The following is a 25,329-nucleotide window of genomic DNA, read 5'->3' as shown; positions in this document are numbered from 1 at the left end:
AGTGGCGCAGCGGTTTAGCGCCTGCCTTTGGCCCAGGGCACGATCCTGGAGACCCGGGATCGAATCCCACGTCGGGCTCCCGGTGCATGGAGCCTGCTTCTCCCTCTGCCTTTGTCTCTGCCTCTCTCTCTCTCTCTGTGTGACTATCATAAATAAATAAAAATTTTAAAAAAAAAAAATCTTTAAAAAAAAAAAAAAAAAGAATACAGCTATTCCTCAATGGCCATGTTTTTATTATAGAATATTGAAAGGCTTCTCTTACTTGGTCGCATTCTCTTTGCTGATGGAACATTTCCATATTGCCCCAGTGACAGCAGCCAACCGTTCTTTATTGTCAGTGTTATTGAGCAGACTGGCCAGGGGTTTAAGTCCTCCATGCAGTCTAACCAGGTCACGGGTTTCCTTATCTTCAGCACACTACACAAAAAGTCAAATCAGAGGCTGTCAGTGATGACGGCATATCAAGCTTCCAGTGATTGCTAAAGAGGCTGACATTCTGGTGGCTACAAAACTTCTTTTCAGAGAGTATCATTTTCTGAAGGGGCCTCCAAGTAAAATATAATTCTCCTTTATATTGGCAGTTATCTGACAGTGTCTCTCTTCCCTTACAGGATTTTGGCAATGTCTAGAACTTTCTACATGCTTGGAAATTCTTCCAAGCTGTTCTGAGGTAGTGTGGGCTTCCATGAAGACAGAAAGAGAGGTTGGTAAGAAATCTAGAATACCACATGCATGGACAGAGAATTTCTGCAGTCATGCAATCCCCAGTCTCGGGAAAGTATAGAAAAGATAGCTGAGTGATAAAGCTTTAGCCTGATCTTCAATGCTTCTGCCCCCAAATCTAAGAGATGAGCATTTCCCTAATAGAGTTCCTATGCTCTGAACAGTTAGTTATATCAACAGCAAATGGCATTATATTCAGATATATTTGTCCAGAAGTTTGTGTAATACTTATCCTTTGAGATAAGTATTATGTTTATCCATGTTCGTGTCATCTTTTGAAGTAAATATGTACTGCATAGATGTTCCCAGCTTATCATGATTCCCAGGTTTGAGAGAAAAAAGATGCTAAATTTGGTGCATATATATGTTATCATCCTAGGCATACAGTTGGTTGTGAGGCCACATGATACAGATGCATGTCATGCATCATCTGTGAGGGCCACTAGAAGAAATCCTCACAGTAAATGCACACAAGGCACCTGCCATTTTATCTTCTATTTATGATTTTCAGTTTTTTACATTGCAACTTCTAAAAACTTAATCACTATTTCTAACCAATCCTTCATAATTACTCATATGAGGCATGTATGCCAGTCAAGGCTATATATATCCTTGTTATGAGTTGTGTTTCCTTAAAACTGATATATGTCAAAGTCCTAACCCCTGTACTTCAGAATGTAACCATATTTGAAGATAAAATCTTTAAAGAGGTAATTAAGGTTAAAAAAGGTCACTGAAGTGGGCTCTAACCCAATATGATTGGTATCCTTAGAAGAAAATATTAGGACACAGAGGAAGGAACATGTGGAGACATGTGAACATGAAGATGACCATCTACAAGCCAAGGAGAGAGTCTCCAGAAGGAAGCAATACTATCAACACCTTGATCTCAAACTTGTAACCTCCAGAACTATAAGGAAATAAATTTCTGTTATTTAAGACACCCAGTGTATGGTATTTTGTTATGGCAGCCCTTGCAAACTAATACAATTCTCTACTGACATGAACCCCTTTCTCTAACTCTGTCATTTTGGCATACTGTCACTGTGCACATTTTAAAATGTATTCCTCTAGGAAATCAGCTCTGATTTCTCTGATAGGTAGAAGCTGGAATGGCCAGTAAGCAGCCATCTACTAATTTGTCAAGGCTACCTTTTCTTCCCTTTTCTGATGTACTATGAAATGCATAACTCACAAAAAGCTAATGAAGATTAAAATAATAAAAAGATACAACAGGAATACACACACATACACAAGCATACACTCATTCATCATCCATCTGTCTTGGCAGAAGATAAATTTCCCAAGATCAGTATGTTTGAACAGGGTACTTGAAAAGCAATATAAAGGCACCATGCATATATTTAGCTATTTTACACTAAGTAACTTGTTTTAGGAGACAAAGATATATAAGTACCTTCTAGAAATGTACATAATCAAGATATGTTGGAGCAGGCTTCTCTCTCTCACATACACAGGCATCTATCATTAGCACAGTGATGCAGACCTGTGTGTGCAGAAAAATCCCTGGGGATTCTTGCTAAAAATGCAGATTCCTGAGTCATAGCCCCAGAGAATGAAACTTCATATTTAGAAATGCCACCTTAACTATATGAAGAACACCACAACTTTGCTGGGGAGTCCACCATACCTGGTAGATGGCCATGGCACACTGTTCCTGTAGTTGTTCATTCTCACTATTTAGGTTCTTGACTAGATTTTCAATTATCCTTTCTGCTTTGATTGCAGCTCGGTACTTTTCCTAAGAATACAAATTTAAATATTTTTTTAAAGATTTTATTTATTTATTCATGAGAGACACAGAGAAAGAGAGTCAGAGACACTGGCAGAAGGAAAAATAGGCTCCATGCAGGGAGCCTCACATGGGACTTGATCCCAGGATTCCAGGATCACACCCTGGGCCAAAGGCAGGTGCTAAACCACTGAGCCATCCAGGGATCCCTTAAATTTAAATATTTACATGTGTAATGCATGAATATAAATATCTATTTACATTTACTAATAAGTATGCCAAACAAACTTTCTTAAAAAACACTAAAGTCCAAGATTAACACAACTGTATAAGAGAATTTAGTCAACATTTTAAAAAATACATCACACAGGTAACCATTTAATTAATGTTCTATTAGTTTCATCTTCTCTAAAGAACTGCTGACTTCTCAAAAAAAAATCCTTAGCAGTCACAATAATCTTAAAAATTATTATTCAACTAAAAAAAAGTTAATGCAAATGAAAACAAGGGAAGCAGAGCTGGCTTGAGTACCTCTGATGCACATTCTTGCAATGTCCCCACCACTGGAATTAGCATGTTTTCATGAGAAGTCTTCAGTAAGTGAGCCAACAAAGGAATGCCGCCGGCTTTATGAATGGTTTCTTTATTTGCATAACTCTTACTACAGCTCCATAATGCCAGTGCCACACAGTGAGCTACTTCCACATCTCTGGCATTATACAGACTTGATTGAGCTGGTTCTGCTGAACTCTGTACACAGTCCAGTAAAGCGACCTACAAAAACAGATAAATACAATGTATGTGGGAATCTTTAAAATAAAACAACATTTCCCACAACAGTTACAGGGCTGCTACCAAGCTAACTTCTATCAAAAATAAGAATACTTCTACGAATTAATTTTCATACTACACAGAAATAGTCAGTGAAAGCAAAGAAACAGAACCCTTCAAAATATATCTTCCTCCAGATCTGGGAGCCTTTACATTTCCTTCCTACAAGAAATTTAATCTCACCAAGATTGTATTAATATTAATATGGCTGTTACATTTATATTAACAAGATTTGTATACTATATCTGCAGCCCGGGTTCTTACAATCCTTCCCTGCATGGATGCATTCTTTCTGCTTGCTCAGAATTCTTAACTTCTGCCCAGGTTTCTACCAGGTGTGCCTCTTTCGAGATCTATCTCCATCTAAGTGCCCAAACCCCACTGTGGTCAATGGCCTCCTGCCTGCTCTTCTTTTAACCTCCATTCCCTTGCTCTGATGTCATGACAAGCCCACTGTTCCATCTCTGTACTGAGTGATCTCCCTCTCTTCCCATTTTAGTGAGGGACTCTTATCTGTATGTCATCTACCCTCATATTGTTAGCAAACCAAAAATGGATTACCAATCCTGATCTTTCTCAGATGTGTTCTCAACCTAGTAATTACAAGTCTATTAATGGTTGATCTATTACTCTTCTTTCCCATTCCTAACTTAGCTATCATGTAAGATTATATTAAAATGTGTAGCATTATCTTGACTAAGTAATTGCAATTCAGGTACCAAATTCTAAGTCCCCGAATGTGATATATAAGACTCTCATAAAAGAAATTTACTAAAATTTATAGTTTTAAGTTACATTATTCATTTATTCTATACATTATTCATAATTCCAGTAGACAGCCACATCAGCCTAATGTATTACTTCATTACTTAAGCAGAACACTGATAATCATACTAATAATTACCTTTCCCCAACATTTTATTATGAAAAATTTCAAACATACACAATGGCTGAAAGAGTTGTACAGTGATTATACAGCAAAAAATGTATACATTCCCTAGATTCTATAATTAACATTATCACATTTGTTTTATCTCATAGCTAACCATCTATTTATCCATCTATGCAGCCATAAATCTATCTTATTTTTGAAGCAAATAATTACACTCTATTGTGATCTACAGATTACAAGTGACATCAGACGGTCCCCAATTTATGATGGTTCAACTTATTTTTCAACTTTACTATGGTGTGAAAGTGATATGCATTCAGTAGAAATCCTATTTGGAATTTTATCTGAGCTAGTAATATGTATGTTACATTCTTGTGATGCTGGGCAGTGGCAGCAAGCCTCAGCTCTGTCAGCCACAACATCACAAGGGTAAGCAACTGATATGGTTACAACCATTTTGTTCCCAATCTGTAGCCATTGTGTTTTCACTTTCTGTACAGATTCAGTAAATTACAAGAGATATCAATGCTTTATTATAAAATAGGCTTTGTGTTAGATAATTTTGCCCAACTAGAGGCTAAGTATTTTGAGCATGTTTAAGGTAGGCAAGGCTAATCTGTGATATTCAGTATGTTAGCTGTATTAAACGCATTTCAACTTAAATGCATTTCAACTTACGGTATTTTCAACTTACAATGGGTTTATCTGGACATATAACTCCATTGTAAATCAAGGAAGATCCGTACACAGAATCTCTCAGTAAATTTCTAAACACATTTCACTGTGTATGCATTCCTATTAAATGCATATTGATTCAATGTATATTTATTAACCTTTCATATGTGTAGGGTACTGGGCTAAGTGCTGTAGATGACAGTAAGATAAGTAAGACACATCTCTTATCTCAAGGAACTCAAACTATAGAAGTGGAGACTGTCCAGTATGTAAATGCTATAGGAGGAACACAAGATCCTTTGGAAGGTGGATGAAAATGCATTTCCTTAATGCCCTACGTTTTCTTGACATGAGTGTTGAACAGAATGTTCACTTATTTCTTTCAGTGACAGTTATTGATATAATCATTTTTTAAATTATAAAAATAATACACAATAAATTGGCAAATATGGAAAAATATGAAGAAAAATTGGTAGTTATTTCAGAGGAAACACCTGCGTACAATTTTGTGTATTTATTTCACATGTTTTTATAGAAAACTTGTTATATACTTGTTAGGTAAGTCTTTGAAAATTGGAGTCATATGTGTCAATCAGGTTTTGATCCTGTCATAATTTTATATAATATTATATACTGATAGCTGATGATGCATGTTTCCTCGAGATACACTTCATATTATTTTACTGATCTCATATGGTAAACATAGTTTTCAGTTGTCACTATCATAAGTAACAATGAGATGAATAAATGTCTGTTGCTCTGACAGTCTCCTTGGGAGGCAGTCCTCATGGTGAGCTCACCAGAGCAGAGAGCATGGACTACACTTCCCGACATTACACACACACATAAACATCTCCCTACCAATGTGGTAGGTGTAAATTACATCTCTTATTTAGATGTATATATCTTTGAAAAATAAGATCAGACCTGTTTTCTGGCCAGTTGCTAATGTGAATACACAAAAACAGTTTTTGAGGACGTTATACCAAAGAAGGTTCCTGGAACACACCTATGGTTATTTAACATCCAGGAGTGGCCAGGAAGGACAGCAGAGAGGTGACATCTTGGTGGCAGGTGGTGTGCTGATGACAATGGCAGAGGTACTCACCAGTTTGGTAATGCCTCCATGGTGTCTCACTGCCCGTCGGGCTCTTCTAAACTTGGCAACATTTGCGATTGTCTCAGCTGCCAGGCATTTCAGTCTCTTATGTGGAGAATCAAGTATATTAACCATAATTGGTAAGCCCCCAAGGTCAACAATATTACGTCTGATTTGAGGATTATGACTGATTTCCTTTAGGATTTCTAATGAACCAATCTAAATGAGAAAATAGGAGTTAGAGGTGAAAATAAGTGCTTAATACATAACCAGTCCTAGAGTTTTAAAAATTCCAAGTCTACCTCAAATCCTTCCCTCATGAAGTTTTTATTTTTATTTTTATTTATTTATTTTTTTTAATTTATTTATGATAGTCACACACAGAGAGAGAGAGAGAGAGAGGCAGAGACACAGGCAGGGGGAGGAGCAGGCTCCATGCACCGGGAGCCCAACGTGGGATTCGATCCCGTGTGTCCAAGATCGCGCCCTGGGCCAAAGGCAGGCGCCAAACCGCTGCGCCACCCAGGGATCCCCCTCATGAAGTTTTTAAAGGAAATGCCTTCTGTTCCCAGGTGTTACACATAGCCTCCTTATTTTCCTTCAATTATGCAGACAAACATTCATCATTTAAGAAGCATATAGAAAAGGTTCTGGAAATGAACCAGAAGATAAAGCACAGCCAAGAAGAGAAGAGCAGCGAACAAAAGGAACAAGCTATCAGTGAGATGAGCAGGCAAAGAAAAGAACTAGGCAGAGGTAGCAGAGACGTATCAGTAAAAAGAGAAGCACAAAGAGGTATGAACAAGGCTCATCACCCACGTGAGGTAAGCCACTCACCTTATATCTGAATTCATCAGTATCCAGTAAATTTATCAAAACTTTAAGGCCTCCAACATCTCTGATTGCCAACTGGCAGGTCTCTTGCGCCAAGTTGAAATCTTTTATTGAACGCAATGCAATCACTGTAGCTATCTCTTTTCCTTCCTACGAAACGCAAGGCCATGGAAAGGTTAAATAAGATCACGCTTCTATAGAAATTTCCTTAATGGTTATGAATCCATGAACTGGGAAATGTGTCTCCCCATACATGGCATGTTAAATTTTTTTAAGTTCTCCGAGTGGGTTATAATTTGTTAAATGAATCATGTAGAGTTGAAGCACAAAAAAGCTTTACAGAGTATCATAAAACATTATTCCAATTAAGAGTCAACATTTAAAGGTGGTCTGTCTGCTTTAAACAGCTAGAGCATTAGGTGGTATTAGTACATTAAATAGAGTCGAGGGGCAAGCCTTGAGAAATCCACTGAGGAATGTAAGTTTTATGCAGAGGTAACAGGCCGTCCCTGGAGTTCTTGAACAGCATACTGTGCAATCCAAACCGTGTCTGGAAATTATTCTCACAGATGTATGTAGAACAGTCTGGAACAGGGAAAAACCTGAGGAAAGGGAAACCATGTGGGAAGCAGTACAACAAACCATGCTGGGACCAGGATTAAGTGGGAGAGGGGCCATGGGGTTGGGAAGGAGGTGGCGAGCCCATTAGGAACTGGAGATGACTCCGTGTATGGATAAAGGACAAAAAGGTAGCCTTCAGTATCGCATGCAAAATGCTGTCCCAGTGTTGAGAATCATGTGATCAATGTCTGCTTGGCTAATCACCAGCTGTAAAAGGTAGTGGGGAATGGCTCCTTTAAGGTAAAACAATCTGGGAGAATTTAAAAGAATGTAATGATTGATCAGTGAAACAGATGCACCAGGAAATTATAATCAGAATTCATTGCAGGAATTCTTAAGCAATGTCCACCCATCATTAATGCTTTAAAAAATCTTCTGATGGATGCAACATAGTACATATTACTTCTCCTCCTATTAAGACGGGATGGTAAATAAGAGTTCCAGTATAAGCACCGAAATAGTTCATAAGACACAAGAGCAATGTTTCTAATGGAGCTAAGGATAAACTATTTTTGTAAAAGGTGCTCATGAAAGATGGCCTTCGGTCTCTACCTCAAAACACAGTATGAATGGCCTCAAATAAATCTCTTTCCTTTTTGAAGAAAGACACCTACAAAATATGTTTATTCTCATTTGCTGATTATGACTTTATATTGCTATATTACAGATACATGTTCATAGATACAATATATACATTTACACAAAAGTGGAAATTATATCCAAGCAGCCCAACCTCCTCCTTCATATCTCACACACACACAAATCCTTTTGTGAATACAACATGATGTGTTACTTTTAAAATAAGCTGAAATGGGATTATAAGAGGGCAAGCATCAAAAAGATAGAAAGGTTTAGACTTCAGCCTTTCCTCTTAATGCGTCCATAAAAGCCCCTCCACATCTCTAAAAATATTACAAACCACTATCCTGTGCTGAAACCATTGTCAGTCTGCTTTTCATATTAATTTTCTTCCTGAGTAATCCAGGCTGTCCTCTATATTCAAGATGAAGTTGAGAATGGCAAAAGCCTTCACTTTACTATTTACATTGAAAACAAGGAGTTTTCTTCCCATAGCTTTTAATGTCTTTGTTTATATCAAGAGAAATTTTTACCACCACCAATCGTCCTACAGTTCATTTTGAAACATAAAATAGTAAATCCTTATTACATTCAATTTTATAATCTCCCTTGTTTTGGGGTACAGGACCTCTTCAAACACACATTAGCACTTTTGATGCCTTTCTTTTTAAAAACAGAAGGCAGATATTTCATAAATCATAAAGAAGAATCTAAATGCTAATCATAATATATAAAAAAAAAAGAGAAAGCGAGAGAAACAATTATTTAACAATTCTTTTGTTGAATTTAATTGGGTTAAAAGGAGCCCAAAAATTCCCCTGGTGTACCTGGAGGAGGAGAGCTGGGTGGGCTCCCACATGAAAAGTTTAAAAATGCAAACCAGGAGCTTCAGATAGAGTTCTTTAGGCAGTGCCTTCAGACTCAAGCATGACTTGAAAGCAAGAAGGTATCAAACAGCATGTCATGCCTCAGTCAAGCCAACAGAGTCCACACACACACACCAAACTCCGAGGCAGAGCATGCTGTCCTGGCGTTCTCAGTGGTGTGTGATAGAGGACTTTCTTGACTGCTATACTTGCATTGTATTTTCTTTGGTAGCACTTTCCTACTTACACATTCCGCACAGTCATTCTTTCCTATTTCATTTCGAGGTCTCTTAATTTTTCTCTTCTAGATTATTTCTATCTTGTGTGCTTGATTTCATCATATGCACCATAACCAATGACATAACAATTTTAAGGAATTGTGTACTTGTGGTAGATGCCCAAAAGGTAAGACACTATATTTTTCTAAATGATCTCTAAGCCACTTTTGAAGCCAAAGGATGGAAAATTTTCTTTTATCATTGAGAAGTTAGATCCTTATAGAAAAAAACTCTGTAAATCAGCAGCTTTTTTTCTGAAAATCTGGAAACATATTCATAGACTTGAGAGTTTTTTTTTAGAACAGTTTTATATTAGGGAAAGTTAGTTTTTCCACATTTCAGGATTTAGTTCTACTCTTGTCACTGACCACACTCCCCAAAGGATTATAAATCTTTCAGAATGAATACCAGCGAATGGGAGCCAAAATATTCAACATACAGAGCCACAAATGTTAGCCAATTGCTATTCTTTAAATACCAGCTATGTCAAAGGATTTTCAAATGTTTGTTCTACTTTGACCAGATGCCATAAACATCTTACTAAGAAGAAGCAGTGCAAATATGCTTATTTTTCAATTAAATCTCCCCTGAGAATGTAATTAGTTGCCAATACTTATTTTCACATTTTATCATGTATTTGCATTTGTGAAGTTTTAAGAGCTGGAGAAAACATAGTAAAATATTATTTTACTAGTTTCTGAAGGGTTTTGAAGAATGCTTCCAATAAGCTTTTCCACTTCTTAAATTAATGCAAGTTGTTTTGCTAGTTGTCATCCTGCCCCTGCGTCTTCTCAGACATTTCCAGGCTCTGTCAGCCTTCAGATACTTCGCAGTTCACATTCCTTTCTGAGACTGGGAGGCCTTTGTTCATTATCATTATCACAATCATGTTGCTAATATGTGAAAGTTGAAGAGATCTTGCTTTTTCCTTCATTTTTCTCAAAATTTCTTTTGGAAAGACAAGATCAATAGGCACTCTTCTAAACAATGTTTCTCAGTGTTTTAAATAACATCTTTGAAAAAAAAAGTATTACCTTATCTGGTACATAGAGTAATATCTACCTCCAATCCTCTTACTGCTGATAAAAGAGAAATAAATGCTTATGAAATTGAGATGAAGAATGTATCTGAGACTAAATCAGGGAGCCAGATGCCTCCAACCATCCAACCATTTTTTAATTCTTTCATTCAACAAATTTGCAGTTATTCACCATGTCTGATACCAGGAACTAGAGACATCCTGGTAGACAAAAACAGATCTAGTTTTTGCCTCGTGGAGCTCATAAAGCTTAGTGGAGAAGAAAGATCTTAATTGTTAAGCCCATCCAAATAAATGAAAACTTTAAGAAGTGTTATACAGAAAAGTGGCACAGGGTTATGGATGTTTGCAACAGGGGACTCTAGGCCAGGACATCAGGAAAAGTTTCCCTGAGGAAACTATGTCTGGACTGAAGTGTGGACAGAGTAGGAGCCTTCCCTGGTGAAGGAGGTCGGACATGATGAAAGGCACACCAGTCAGAGGAAACAGTATGTGTAAAACCCTAAGGAGGATTGGAACATGGCCTGTTTAAGACCTAACGAAGGCCAGTGTGGCTGAGACCCAGAGCCTGGGTGGCAAATGATCCAAGATGAGCTAAAAAATTAAGTGGGCAAAGGAATCTGCTGCACCCATAGGCCAGGTTGAGGATTTTAATCTTCATTCAAGATTAATAGGAAATATTCAAGGGTATTGTTTTGGAGGAGAGTGGGAGGACTCACATGAGTTGCGTACATTTTTAAAAGATCATTCCAGCTAAAGGGCCCCCTGTAGGGAGGGGGCAGATGGAACATATGGAGACCATGCAGGTTACTACAGCTATCCAGAGAGGAGGTAACTGGGATTAAGAGGTCAAGGATACTTATTTGTGTCATAAAGACTTCAAGTAACTTGATTCAGAAAAGGATACTATAAAACAAGTAGACGAAACTCTGATAGGCTACATGCTCCCAGAGCCATCATTTGGAGCTTCCTGTAGAGTCCCACATGGTGACAGTGAGATAAGAAGGCAGTCAGAGGCACAATCGGGAGTGGAGGCCCTTCTTTTGCTCCCCACCGTCTGTAATCAAGGGGCAGTGGGTGAGACCTGGTGAGGAGATACAGCCATCACACAGCCATCCAACTGACTTTCAATGATTTCAGCATTTTTTCCTCCAAATATGCCACTCAGAGAGCAAGAAAAGTGAAGCCTGCCAGTGACTGTTTATTAATGATGACAGAGGGCCTGGCACCCAGCACAGAGGTTGGCTTACAGATACTCTTCATGTCCCAGGATGAGAAATGGTAAAAAGTCAATGCTCAGAGTGAATGGCATATGAGCACGTAAGTCAAAATAGTAAAATATATTGCTTTGCTTTCTGTTTATTTGCAAACTGGCTTTATACTGATGATTCAGCACTCATAAACCTAAGACTCAAGAGATGAGACTCAATAGAACTCCAGGAAAGAAAATGAGAAAATATTGTTCCAGAGGAAAAAAGAAATTAGACTCAAACTGTTGTATTACAAGCTTGCTGAGAATTTTTATTGGGAATGGGTAAGGAACAATGCAAGCATTCCCTACACATTCCTTTTAAACAGACATGGAACATTTACAGAAATAGATAATCTGCTGGAATGTCCTAGTCACTGCAATGAGGAAAAATTTGTAGCAAATATAACTGCCTTTCTAAAAAGATTTGGAAGACTATACTGAATAATTATGATAATTAATAAAAATAGCTCAATAAAGTGGATATAAGGGCCACATTAAAAATGAGTAACTCCCCCATACACTAGGAATAACAAATCACAATGCATAATTTGAAAAATGTTCCCATGCCAGTATTAGCAAAATAATAACAAAAATATCAAGGAGTAAATCTCACAGTATGTTGAAAATATGTGGAAAAGAAGCTATTAAGTTTTACTAAAATACATACAAATTTAAAAATAAATGAATGGTCATACCATGTTCCTGAATAGGATAACTGAATGATATTAAAATTTGCAAGCCCACAACTATATGGTCAATTAATCTTTGACAATGCAAGAAAGAATATCTAATGGAAAAAAGATAGTCTCTCCAACAAAGTGTTGGAAAAACTGGACAGCGACATGCTAAAGATTGAAAGTAGATCTTTTTCTTACACCATCCACAGAAATAAATTCAAGATGGATTAAAGACCTAAATGTGAGACAGGAAATCATTAAAATCCTAGAGGAGAACACAGGCAGCAACCTCTTTGACATCAGCCCTAACCTTTGACATCAGCTTCTCTTGAGGCAAGGAAAATAAATGCAAATATTAACTACTGGAACTTCATCAGATAAAAAGCTTCTACACAGCAAAGGAAACAATCAATAAAACTAAAAGGCAACCTATGGGATGGGAAAAGATTTTTACAAATGACATACGAGTTGACAAAGAGTTGGTATCCAAAATCTATAAAGAATTTATAAAACTCAACACCCAAAACACAACCCAATTAAAAAATGGAAAGAAGATATAAACAGACATTTCTCCAAAGAAGATATCCAGATGGCCAACAGACACACATTAAAAAATTTTCAACATCACTCATCATTAGGGACATACAAATTAAAACTACAATGAGATATCACCTCACACCAGTCAGAATGGATAAAATTATAATACAGGAAATAGCAGCATTAACCAAAGGATACAAATATACTAATTCAAAGGGAATGGAAAAAGGGAATATTTATAGCAGCATTATCAACAATAGCCAAATTATGGAAAAAGCCCAAATGTCCATTGACTGATGAATGGATAAAGAAGATGTGGCATATATACAACGGAATATTACTCAGCCATCAAAAGAGTGAAATCTTGCCATTTGCAATGGCATGGATAGAGCGAGTATAATGCTAATTGAAATAGGTCAGTTAGAGAAAGACAAATACCATAGGATTTCACTCATATGTGGAATTTAAGAATTAAAAAAAATGAACATGGGGGTGGGAAGAAAGGAAAACCAAGAAAAAGAAACAGACTCTTAACTAGAAAGAACAAACTGATGGCTACCAGAAGGGAGGGGGGAGGCAGGGAGGTGTTAAGTAGGGGATGGGGATTAAGGAGAGCATTTGTTGTGATGGACGCCGGGTGTTGTATTTAAGTGCTGAATCACTAAGTTGTACACCTGAAGCTAATATTACACTGTGGTTAACTAACTGGAATTTAAATAAAAGCTTGAAAAAATTGCAATTTATCCAAAATAATTTATAAATTCATGTAGACCAGCCAAAATCCCCGGTAGCATTTTTGAGGGTTTTTTTTTTTATTTGATTTTCAACTTTTCTAAAAATGATCTGGAATGGAAAATATGCAAAAAGTAGTTTTAAAGAATTTAAGAAAACTCTCTGGCCAATCAAGTATTAAAATACACCAAAGTAGCAGTAATTAAAACAGCATGGACCTGGCATGGGAGCATCCAAATAACTCAATGTAATAGAGAAGGATCCAGAAAGAAACTCTCACATATGAGATGACAATACTTGATATAGGTAATATCTCAGATCACTTGAGGAAAGAGTGGAGAAGCCAATTATCTGTGTTGATACAACTGAATCTCCATCAAAGAAAAAAAAAAGTAAAATTAGATCCCTGCCTCACACTATACATAAAATGACATCAAGATAGAAGCAACTTCTAAACATTTTTTTAAAACTATAAACCTACCAGGAGGAAATAAAAAATTTTTGTTCTCTTGAAATGACATCAGAAAAATCTTCTTAGCTCTTAATACACAAAATTTTATAAGCTATGAAGGAAAATCAATATATTTACTAATGTACAATTTTAAAGTTTTCAAACAGAAGAGTAGATAAAAAGACATGAGAAACTGAAAGAAAATACTTACAAATACTATAACAAAGGGTTAATTTGTATTAAGATTCAAAACACAACCACAGAAAAATAGGCAAGATATACAATGCAATGGCTATTGGACACATGAAAATATTTATCAACTTCACTACTAATCAGGAATATGCAAATTCACACAAGATACATTCTCTCAGTTGGAACAAATTATTTTAAGATTTGTGTGGAATCAGAAAAGACCCTGAATAGCCAGGGGAATTTTAAAAAAGAAAACCATATCTGGGGGCATCACAATGCCAGATTTCAGGTTGTACTACAAAGCTGTGGTCATCAAGACAGTGTGGTACTGGCACAAAAACAGACACATAGATCAATGGAACAGAATAGAGAACCCAGAAGTGGACCCTCAACTTTATGGTCAACTAATATTCGACAAAGGAGGAAAGACTATCCATTGGAAGAAAGACAGTCTCTTCAATAAATGGTGCCGGGAAAATTGGACATCCACATGCAGAAGAATGAAACTAGACCACTCTCTTGCACCAGACACAAAGATAAGCTCAAAATGGATGAAAGATCTAAATGTGAGACAAGATTCCATCAAAATCCTAGAGGAGAACACAGGCAACACCCTTTTTGAACTCGGCCACAGTAACTTCTTGCAAGATACATCCACGAAGGCAAGAGAAACAAAAGCAAAAATGAACTATTGGGACTTCATCAAGATAAGAAGCTTTTGCACAGCAAAGGATACAGTCAACAAAACTCAAAGACAACCTACAGAATGGGAGAAGATATTTGCAAATGACGTATCAGATAAAGGGCTAGTTTCCAAGACCTATAAAGAACTTATTAAACTCAACACCAAAGAAACAAACAATCCAATCATGAAATGGGCAAAAGACATGAACAGAAATCTCACAGAGGAAGACATAGACATGGCCAACATGCACATGAGAAAATGCTCTGCATCACTTGCCATCAGGGAAATACAAATCAAAACCACAATGAGATACCACCTCACACCAGTGAGGATGGGGAAAATTAACAAGGCAGGAAACCACAAACGTTGGAGAGGATGCAGAGAAAAGGGAACCCTCTTGCACTGTTGGTGGGAATGTGAACTGGTGCAGCCACTCTGGAAAACTGTGTGGAGGTTCCTCAAAGAGTTAAAAATAGACCTGCCCTACGACCCAGCAATTGCACTGCTGGGGATTTACCCCAAAGATACAGATGCAGTGAAACGCCGGGACACCTGCACCCCGATGTTTCTAGCAGCAATGTCCACAATAGCCTAACTGTGGAAGGAGCCTCGGTGTCCATCGAAAGATGAATGGATAAAGAAGATGTGGTCTATGTATACAATGGAATATTCCTCAGCAATTAGAAACGACAAATACCCAACATTTGCTTCGATGTGGATGGAACTGGAGGGTATTATGCTGAGTGAAATAAGTCAATCGGAGAAGGACAAACATTATATGGTCTCGTTCATTTGGGGAATATAAAAAGTAGTGAAAGGGAGCAAAGGGGAAAGGAGAAAAAAATGAGTGGGAAATATCAGAAAGGGAGACAGAACATGAGAGACTCCTAACTCTGAGAAACGAACTAGGGGTGGTGGAGGGGGAGGTGGGCGGGGGGTGAGGGTGACTGGGTGGCGGGCACTGAGGGGGGCACATGATGGGATGAGCACTGGGTGTTATTCTATATGTTGGCAAATTGAACACCAATAAAAAATAAATTTATATATATAAAAAAGATACATTCTCTCCCCATTTGGAATTGGCCAAAATAAAAAAAGACTGTAGATTAGTGAGAATTTGTAACAATGAACCTTATTTCTAAACAAATAATTTTAACACCCTGGAAAGATTTTAAAGACAATCTGCCTAGATCCCACTTCACACCAATTGGTTTAAAACTTCCATGAATATTACCTGAGCATTGAGATTTTTGCTTTGTTTAGTTTTTAGGAGCCTGGCTGATTTCACTGTGTTCAAGGTCAAAAATCATTGGTATATTACTAATTGAGTGTAAACTAGTATTTGCTTTGTGTAAGTAGCTACAAAATTTTTTTTTTATTCAAACCAAGCTTGGTCAGTTTATTACTTTTCATTATTTCTCTTTAAATTTTAAAATTTCATTGTAATACTTCTCTAACTTCATTGTGCATATATTGTTTCTTGTTTAAAATAGATTGAGGTGGAACTGATATGCAAAAAACGAGTTGGGACACATGCGTACATCTGTGAAACCATCACCACAATCAAGATAACAGGAACATCCATTGCCTCCAAAAGTTTTCTTATGTCTCTTCCCTTTTTGTCATACTTACACTTACCATGAGATCAAATACCCTCTTACATTTTTTAAATGTACAATTCAATATTGTTAACTATGCTGTGCAGCTCTCTAGAGCTTGTGAAACTAAAATTTTGTACCAATTGAACAACACCTCCCCATTAGAACTATCAAAATTTTAAATGTACACAGTCTTTGACCCAAGCAATTCTACTTCAAAGTAGCTATCCTACAGAAATAGGATACATATCCAAAGAATATGTAAAAATATTTACAATGTTGTAATAATAAAAATTGATCTGGGAGACAAGGCAAAATGTTATCAGTAAGGGAACTGTTACATAAATTATTGATATATTCATATAGTACAAAACAATGTTGTAATTAGAAGAACTGAGGCAGATATGGAGGATCACCAAGAAAACATTAAATATAAAATGCAAAATGTCACATAACAAGTAGTCTGACTTCATTTCATACATAAAAATTTCATATGTATATTTATATAAACAGAAACATCTGGAAGGGGGCTTTCCCTGTTATTCTTTTGCATGGCTTAAATTTTAGGGTATATATTAATGTATTATTTTTATAAGATTTAAATAACTTAAATACAGAAAAGAGATAAGGGAGGGCTAGAAGAGAAACGTGTGCTTCTGCAATGCCCTGCATGTCCCAGAAATATCAGAAGGCCACAGCCAGCCACACACCCCCAGACAGCAGGAGCTGGGAAAGGAGCCACAGCCTTTGCCAGTGGGACTAGCAAAGGCTAGTGGACCACAATGGGACCTAGAGTTTAATATTTTTCCTACAAATATGCAATTTCTAATAATGAGTACAGTACAAGTATATGCATATAAAATGAAAAGATCACTTATACCAAATCTGGTACCTTTTACTCCCTAACTCTTCTATTTATAGATTCTTCAATGTGCAAACTTTTATAATAGGACCTGAATATGTGTTTTTTCAATAAAAAGTAAAGCAGCCTAAAGCATTATACAAACTGGGAACTAGGCAACGCTACTTTTCTACCATTTATTTAGCCTCTCAAGTAAATTTGGGGGAAAGCATACTTTGAGGAACAAACAATAGTGTTGCTGGCAATACACTGAGCAACAAATTCCCCCCATTTTACATTTTCAGATTACATAAAACTGAACAGAAGTCACATAAAAGTTTGATAGCAAAGTTCTTTACAATCAAATATCTTATGACTAGCTAGATGAGCAATGTGTAATATCATAGAATTGTATTCTAGCTGGGCGGGCTCACAGGTACATTTATGAATGAATGAATGAATGAATGAGTTAAAGCTTAAGGGAGCTCCCTTGAGATTTTTAACATCGTCATTTTCCAGTAGGTAAGTTGATGTGGTTGTATAATGTCAGCCAATGGTGGTATGAAGTGTTATGATTCAGTAGCATTACTTTATCGTTCTTATCCAGTTATCTTTGCTTTTCTCCACTCTTGTTTATGATACCCAAGGGGCAAAAAGAGCTTATAGCTCAAAAACTAAAAAGCTCAATTAGTTTATTTGTGGAATACAGATTCCTCTGTGGAGATGAGGAGACTCTCCGTCACTTTCATGACCTCCTTTGTAACAAAGGATCATTTTTTTGGGGGGCAATATATAAATATACAAGTGACACACAACTCAAGTAATCCAAGTACTTAAAGTATGTTCATGACTTACCTTGCAGTATTTAAGAAAACATAAGTGCAAATTCTACTAAGTAGAAATTTTTTAGGTGATGCAATTTAAAATATCTTATGATTTCTAACAGTGTTTTTTTTTTTTAAAGGATAAAACTCTTTTGTCATGGAGACATTTTTTTAAAAGTTAACCCACATCAATGCAACACCACATGTATTAACTTAAAGACTTTCTCAGGAAGGTGGTAGTAACTTTGCTTTCTAACTACTGCCATTCATTTGAATATATAAAAAGTGACCATTTTTTCCATTTTTTTAAGGATTCTGCTGAACACAAATAACACTGTTCTATCACAATCTTCTCCATCTCTTTCAGTATAAACTTAGCCAAAGAGCACACTCTCATAGTGCCTTCCAGAAATGAACATTGAATTCCTTTGTTTAGAAATGCTCCCTGTTTATTTAGTTTCTTACTCAAATGAAGAAAACCAAACAAGAGAGTAAATAGGAGGACACAACAGCAAGGCCTGAAGGCCCTCTGTGTCCTGAGTTTCTTGACAGAGGAACAGAATAACTAGGCAACAGGCAGTAAAGATAGAAGCCTGAACATCAGCCTGGCCCACGGCCACCTCGCCTTCTGTGTGGCCCAGAGTGAACTATTTCTCAGCTTTTCCACCAATGAAATAAGGATCACACTACCTGCACCTCCATACCCAAAACCCGAGTAAGGGGAAAGGAATTTAATTAACTGTAATTGACTGTAAAGTACATCAAATTCCTGCAATGAAAAATCACATAACTCCCAATTACCACTTAGAAGAACTCTTTAACCAATTAAGGTGGTTGTGTGTGTGTGTGTGTGTGTGTGTGTGTTTAATCAGCTCATGAAAGATTATTAAGGAACTGAATGCCACAAAAGTAGTCTTTAACAAAGGTTTTAAAGTTTCAAAATGTCTCTGCAGCGAATCCCCTTCCAGACGGGGAAATCTAAAACATGCCAAGGACAGAGCCTGCGGGGTCTCCTGGGAAGCCTTGTGGAATTTCTGATGTGATTCTTTGAGTTTCTGATGTGATTCTGCTCACTGTGGAACAGAGTCTTGGTCACTGCAAAGCTGGGGGGTAACTTCACTTTTCATGGCCTGAGAGATCTCAATTTGCAGATACGTAACAGAGCAGGAGAGTAACTAGCAAGACCCCTGGCTCACATGAAAGGTGAAATAAACACCAGTGTTTCACGAATTTGATCAAAGACAATTAAAAAAAAAAATTAGGCACCACCCTCACAACATGGTGGCTGGGGGAAGAGAATGAATGTGTGGTGATGCCCAGTTGTGATCATATGATGTCACTCAGCAGCCAGCATTAGCCATTCTCCACTGAGTGACACATGTCTGGACAATATCACCATCCCCCAGGACTTGGGAACAACGACTGCACAGATTTAACATTTAAGAATGATACCACATTTGTGAATTTACATTAAAAACCCCATCTTTCCCTGACTTCATCATAGGAAGGAACCATAGTTCCTTATGGTTTTAGGGTGTAGGAGCTTTCAACTGGAGGGAACCTTACTTTAAAAATAAACATTGTTCTCTTTTTGCTTCAAACTTTCCTATCTTTCTTTAATTAATCTTTTTTTTATCTACTGGCTAGTTGCATAAAATTACCAAATAAAATGTTACTTTAAGATTTAAAAAAAAAAAAGCTGATGAATCAATCTGTTTGTAAGCTGGCAAACTAATATTTAAGGAAAGACTTCTATTGGAATAATAATGGAATTTTGATCTAAAAATATCGCTTTGGGGGATGGCTGGGTGGCTCAGCAGTTGAACATCTGCCTTTGGCTCAGGTCGTGATCCCAGGGTCCTGGGATTGAGTCCCATATTGGGCTCCCCATAGGGAGCCTGCTTCTCCCTCTTCCATTGTCTCTGCCTCTCTCTGTGTGTCTCTTGTGAGTGAATAAATAAAATCTTTAAAAAAAACTTGCCTTGGTTGTACTAACTGGAATGGGAGGCAGCTACTTTCTGATTAGTTATTAAGAGGTCATATTCCTTCATGAATAAAAAGACAAAAACAGGCACAATGCTTCACATGCTCATTCATGCCCTTGGGTCCAGAAGCAGTAGTTCGATTTTTAATGAATAATGTGAGCTTCAGTCCTTTATTTCCAACTACGGCATGGGCATTTCTATTTGGGTATTTCATTCTCTTCAAACTCAATCTGATCCAAACCCAAGCCTCCTCATAAACTGACCTGCTTCCTTTCCTAGCCATTTCTTTGCTGCTTCCAAGATACTTCCAAGGACAGTATCCTATTCAAAGCCCCCAGCACACTCTGATCACTGCAACCCCCTGGTTACTGGTCTTCTGTCTCTTCCCAGTCTGATTCATTATGTAGACCACCTACTGCTGGACTCAACTTTCTAAATCCCTGCTTTCATCATCCTGATCCCCTGGCTGGGCTCTGATCAAAATCCCAGGTGTAGAAATAGGCATCCTGCAAGGAGGAGGCACACCTGGGAAGATGGCCCTGGGGATTGACCCCAGATGCTTCCATTATTGCCTCAAGGACCCAGGAACAAGACCAGCTGAGATGAAGCACTTCAGAGTAGCGGCAGACATCTACAAGCCCGCTTGCTAATAATCTCCCATCTGAGCCTGGAGGTAATGCCAGAGTAGTATTGACATCTTATCCTCAAGTGACAAGGAAATGCCTATAAGGGAGATAGAGCAGGATTCTAGACCCAGTCTCTGTGATCCCTCCAAACTACCTAAAATCTTAACCAGTCACATTCTTGGCATCACTCTATAGCCTCCTCAATTTTCTCCTGGATTTATTTATCCTATAGTATTAAGTTCCATACCCAATCCTTCTCCAATCCACACAGTAATAGATTTCAATAGGCTTGAAACCTTGTGTCCAGAAATTCATTCTTCAGTTTCATGATAGGTATAATGTGTATGAAATGCAGACCTACTTATAGTTACAACTGTTCAACATTTTCTCTCACTTGACTGAAGAGTACCCATTTGTATTAACTTATAATACTATAATACTTGTGACTAATCCACATTTCCAAACAAAATAAAATTCTGCAACTCTCCTCCTATTTCATAAAGGGGTTCTTTGTGAATGTAACTGGTTGAGTAGTAAAACTTCCACATTTTACAAAACTTCACAGAATCAGTGTGGGATGCACCTTAACAAACTATCTTCCCCAATTGCTGGAATCGATCCAAAGCAAAACATTTTAATTGCGAGATTTTAAAGCAGCCCTGGCCAGGGGAAAAATAATACCCATAGAAAGCTAGAATATACAGCAATAAAATTGCATATCTACATGGAGAAAGGGAACAGGAAAGGGAGAGGGTAAGAGAAGGTGGGAAAGATGTCAAGAGCAGAAGGAATGACTCTGGCTCACAGGGAGGAAAAACTGCTCTCAAGGAGCTGAGCATGAAGAACAGCACAGCCTGGCCCTTTGGGAACCCATTCTCTCCCCATCACACCTCCTGAGCAGAGGGTTGAGAGACAAGCCTGTACTCACTGGCTAGGCACTCTGCAAGACATAGAAGTGAGTTTAATATGGTCTTTCCATTTGAGTAGCTGACAAGACAGACAAGTTGAACCATAAAGATAGCAGAAGAAAGAATGTGTTTCTTGCTAAGGAAGCTGAAAAGGTGGTTTATTGCTTCTTTTAGAACTCGGGTACAGAGTCATCTGTTATGTGTGTGGGGGGAGGAAGAAGTTGGAAGGTTAAAAAGTAAAAATGCAAAGTCTTCATTAGTTTAAAAATTAAATTGTATTCTAAAAATCTAGATTAAAAGAATATATGCATATATAAAACTTGTAAGTTGAAATGAATGTATGTCAAAGCCAAATAATTAAATATAAATTCCCTTTACTTACATGCCAAGATCTGAGCTCATAGCTCTGGATAAATAACAAGCTATAGTTCATTGACCTGTTTGGGTATTAATGAGCTCATCAAATTTTTTTCAACAATTACAGACATTGCTGTACTTGGAAAATGGTAAGTAGAAAGTCAGGTCAACATTAACATTTTTCTACTAGTGTAAGTCTACATTTAAGGCATAAGTCTGCAATTAAAATGTCAGGTGTATTTATTTTGAGATTACCTAGAGACATTCAATTTTGCATTTCATAGACTTTTAATATCCTTTTGTGTCCCCATATAAAACATTTATCTGTGTCAAAAAGCTTGAAATCATTTGTAGATATACTTTTTCTTTTATTGGCTATGTTAAGAATATCTACCTGTGGGAACTATAATAATACCAAGCAATTTACTGTCTGGCCAAAAGTATCACATTTGCACATGATTTATTGATGAATAACTTGTGCAAGCTTAAGTAGCACTTCATCAATAAATGTTTTCCTTAGCTGTTCTGGGACAGAAATAGTGCATCCCTTTTTGGCCTGATTTATATGGACTTATCCTAAATAGTCGAAAAACTCAAGATAGTTATCCAATAGTTAGGCTATTACGAGAAACGCTCATTGCCATGTTCACTGGGAGGATATTATTAAGGATGTCATTCACTACCACACTCACTGTCTGCTTCATTAAGTCCTCAGGGAGAAAATTCTTTCTGCTCTTAGTACCAGGATCAGTTACACACATTGGCAACTGGGCTATTTTTACCTCATGATGGTAAGAGTCTTTCCCTCATGGTATTAACTCTGTATTTCCCTCCTTTTATTGGTTGCTAGAAAATTTAAAGCAAAAGTTGAAGGCCAGCTTTGCAAGTCCAGAAGACTCCACACCATATGTTGTCTATAATAATAATAATATGTAACAGAAGCCATTATTATTACTAACGAGTACTGAGTACTTTCTGCTAAGCACTTTATATGTGTCAGATCTTTTTCATAATAATCATAAAACATGAGAACCTTTGTTTTTGCCAACTTGACCAATGAGAAAACAAACTGAAACTCACAGAGGTCAGTCAAATACCTCAAGGCTACTGAGCCAGTAAGTGGCAGACGCCTGACCCAATTAGAATCTTTCTAACATGGAAGGTCATGCTTCTAACTGCTCTGGTAGTGTGCCTCCTGGTCCATCCATGCGTCTTTCCTGTTGACTCTTTATTTCCTTTGACTAATGAAATAAAGTTAACAGACCAGAATTATTTGTATAAACACCAGGGCTCCCATCTGGCTCAAGTTGTTCAAGTGCTAGATGGCAAAATTCTCTGATGCATTTCCCTCCCCCCCCCCCCCAGAGTGACATGTGCTTTATGAGTACAGGAGAGATGGTGGGAAGATCCACGGACCTTCCTACCATCAGGAAGGTCTTCTGAGTCTGAACATTGGTGCTGTGCATGCTAGGCTGAACCACTATGTTGACTGCATGATTTGTATGCAAAGACGCCCACCAAGGGCATGTGCCTGACCATGGGGCCTGACCTCCAGCCTGTGCTCCAGATAGTTTCCAAATTCCTAGGATAGGAATATTCAAGATCCCAGAGTAAGATCTCCAAATTCTTAGGAATTCTTGAAATGATAATCATTCCATGTTTTTTCCCAAATTGTATTTATATATTTTTAGGTGATAATGATGATCCTAAAAGTTTTCCATAATAATAAATAGTATATCATTTTTTGTAATAGATATGCTAAAAATTTCAGAGGTTTTCTATTAAAAAAAACCTCAAACATATCTATTGCAATAACATGAAAAATGATCTCCACTAAAAGAGGGGAACATTACCACGAAATAAATGCCAAATCAAAGCCATTTTAAAAATTGAAGTTGATATAAAAATATTTACTATTTAAAAGATATTATTCTTAAGATGAAATTTTAAAACAAAGCATTTAATAACTAGGCTTTCAAAAGCATAGTACCTAAGGTGGGCATTAGGATTTGCTTCACAGAAGCTCCCATCCTTTTTTAATGATGAAAATCTTTGATTTGCTTGCCTGGATCCTGGTCTGGCCATTGAAATCTATGTTACAGTGGAGAATTAGAATACTTTTTCCCAATTTCTTGACTAATTTTTCTTGGGATTCAGGAAAACATAGATTTTTTTTTCCTGAGAAATACAGGGAATTGCAGCTGGGACCATGCTAAGAAAGGGGGCATATTTTTCTTCTAAAGCAACTTTCTCAGCTACAAAGCTGTGTCCATGCAGAGGATGTTTATTGAATTCACAAAAATGTATGTATAAACTATTTTACCTGTCAGCTTTGAAGGACCTCAAGGGCACCAGAAAAGTAGCCTTAAGTAATTTAGGAGCCACATAAATATCTTTACATATTGCAAAGCCATTGGCAAATGCCCTTGATTCACTCAATCATGTAGAAAAGCTGGAGGAAACTATGAGTTAAGTAAAAATGTTTTTACGAGTACTTCTCAACTATTGCTTTAGTCCTGGCCTACCTAGACATTATCAATATCAGTTATCCACTGATATTAATCTGGGTTTTGGCAAATCATTTTCCCTGCCCTGCCCCCATTCATGTCTTAAATACATTATATAGGCCATTATTATGTAACATGTGTTTACACATATTATGTTGAGAGTAATGAAAAGGGACTGATACATATTTTAAGTATCTACAATGTACCAAACACTATCCACATCTTTCAAATATGCTTTACCAACCCTGAAGTAATCCTATAGGACAGGTATTAACCTATTTTCCATAGGTTAAGAAAAATAAGGCTCAAAGCTATAATCAACAGCTATACTGTTGGTAAGTAACACAGCCTAGAAATTATAGTCCAACTTTAAAACAAATCCATGTTCTTGATGCCACAGCATACTGCAAGGTGTAAAATGATGGCAAGTCATAATAGCTGCTGGCTACCATGGCCCAGGGGAAAGGGTTGGTACCAGGCAGACCGGCTGCTCCACGAGGACTAACCGTGCTATCCTCAGGGTAATAAGACCTTCCCCTGTGCACACAGGGTAATAAGACCATTCCCCATGCACATTTAAATAATAACGGGAGTTTTTACTACTCTTATTTGAAAAATATATATATATATATACATATATAATCAATTTGGAAGTAGAATATACATTTTTAGGAAAGGAATTAAAAGAATCATTGTAAACACAATACAAAGAGGTTTGTCTTACCTTTAAATGTTTCACCAGTTTCTGAATTTGCCAATATTCAGATGACAAATCTGCATTTGCTTCCTGACGACGATCAGGTGGTTCTTCATCTTCCTCATTCTCTGAGGAGCTGTCACTAAGAATTTCCTCAATCTTCTCAGCACTCTTACTAAGAACAGTAACAACCACCACATATAATAAACATATTTATGCTACAAAATGGATGTGGTTATAATCATTAATATTTCAGCAATATGAACATAA

General features: G+C 37.1%; 1 protein-coding gene and 1 long non-coding RNA gene across 2 annotated transcripts in view; one reads left to right on the top strand and one right to left on the bottom strand.

Moving 5' to 3' along the window:
• Nucleotides 1-1,666, top strand: part of LOC140629434 (uncharacterized) — a 187,104-nt gene extending 185,438 nt beyond the window's left edge. Inside the window, exons 4-5 of the long non-coding RNA XR_012027266.1 lie at nucleotides 612-703; nucleotides 1,496-1,666. This is a non-coding gene — a long non-coding RNA (uncharacterized lncRNA). The remainder of the gene's footprint in view (nucleotides 1-611; nucleotides 704-1,495) is intronic.
• Nucleotides 1-25,329, bottom strand: part of LOC140629432 (outer dynein arm-docking complex subunit 2-like) — a 216,335-nt gene that overhangs the window by 116,930 nt on the left and 74,076 nt on the right. The window contains exons 14-19 of the mRNA XM_072818908.1: nucleotides 25,087-25,234; nucleotides 6,811-6,957; nucleotides 5,983-6,192; nucleotides 3,008-3,250; nucleotides 2,375-2,485; nucleotides 263-417 (exon numbers count right to left, since the gene is read on the bottom strand). Coding sequence (XP_072675009.1) covers nucleotides 263-417; nucleotides 2,375-2,485; nucleotides 3,008-3,250; nucleotides 5,983-6,192; nucleotides 6,811-6,957; nucleotides 25,087-25,234 — 1,014 coding nt within the window. The remainder of the gene's footprint in view (nucleotides 1-262; nucleotides 418-2,374; nucleotides 2,486-3,007; nucleotides 3,251-5,982; nucleotides 6,193-6,810; nucleotides 6,958-25,086; nucleotides 25,235-25,329) is intronic.

The sequence above is a fragment of the Canis lupus genome (genome assembly GCF_048164855.1).
Source record: "Canis lupus baileyi chromosome 5 unlocalized genomic scaffold, mCanLup2.hap1 SUPER_5_unloc_4, whole genome shotgun sequence".
NCBI lineage: Eukaryota > Metazoa > Chordata > Mammalia > Carnivora > Canidae > Canis > Canis lupus.
The sequence above is the reverse complement of the archived record's forward strand: the minus strand, read 5'-3'. Positions and strand labels throughout refer to the sequence as shown.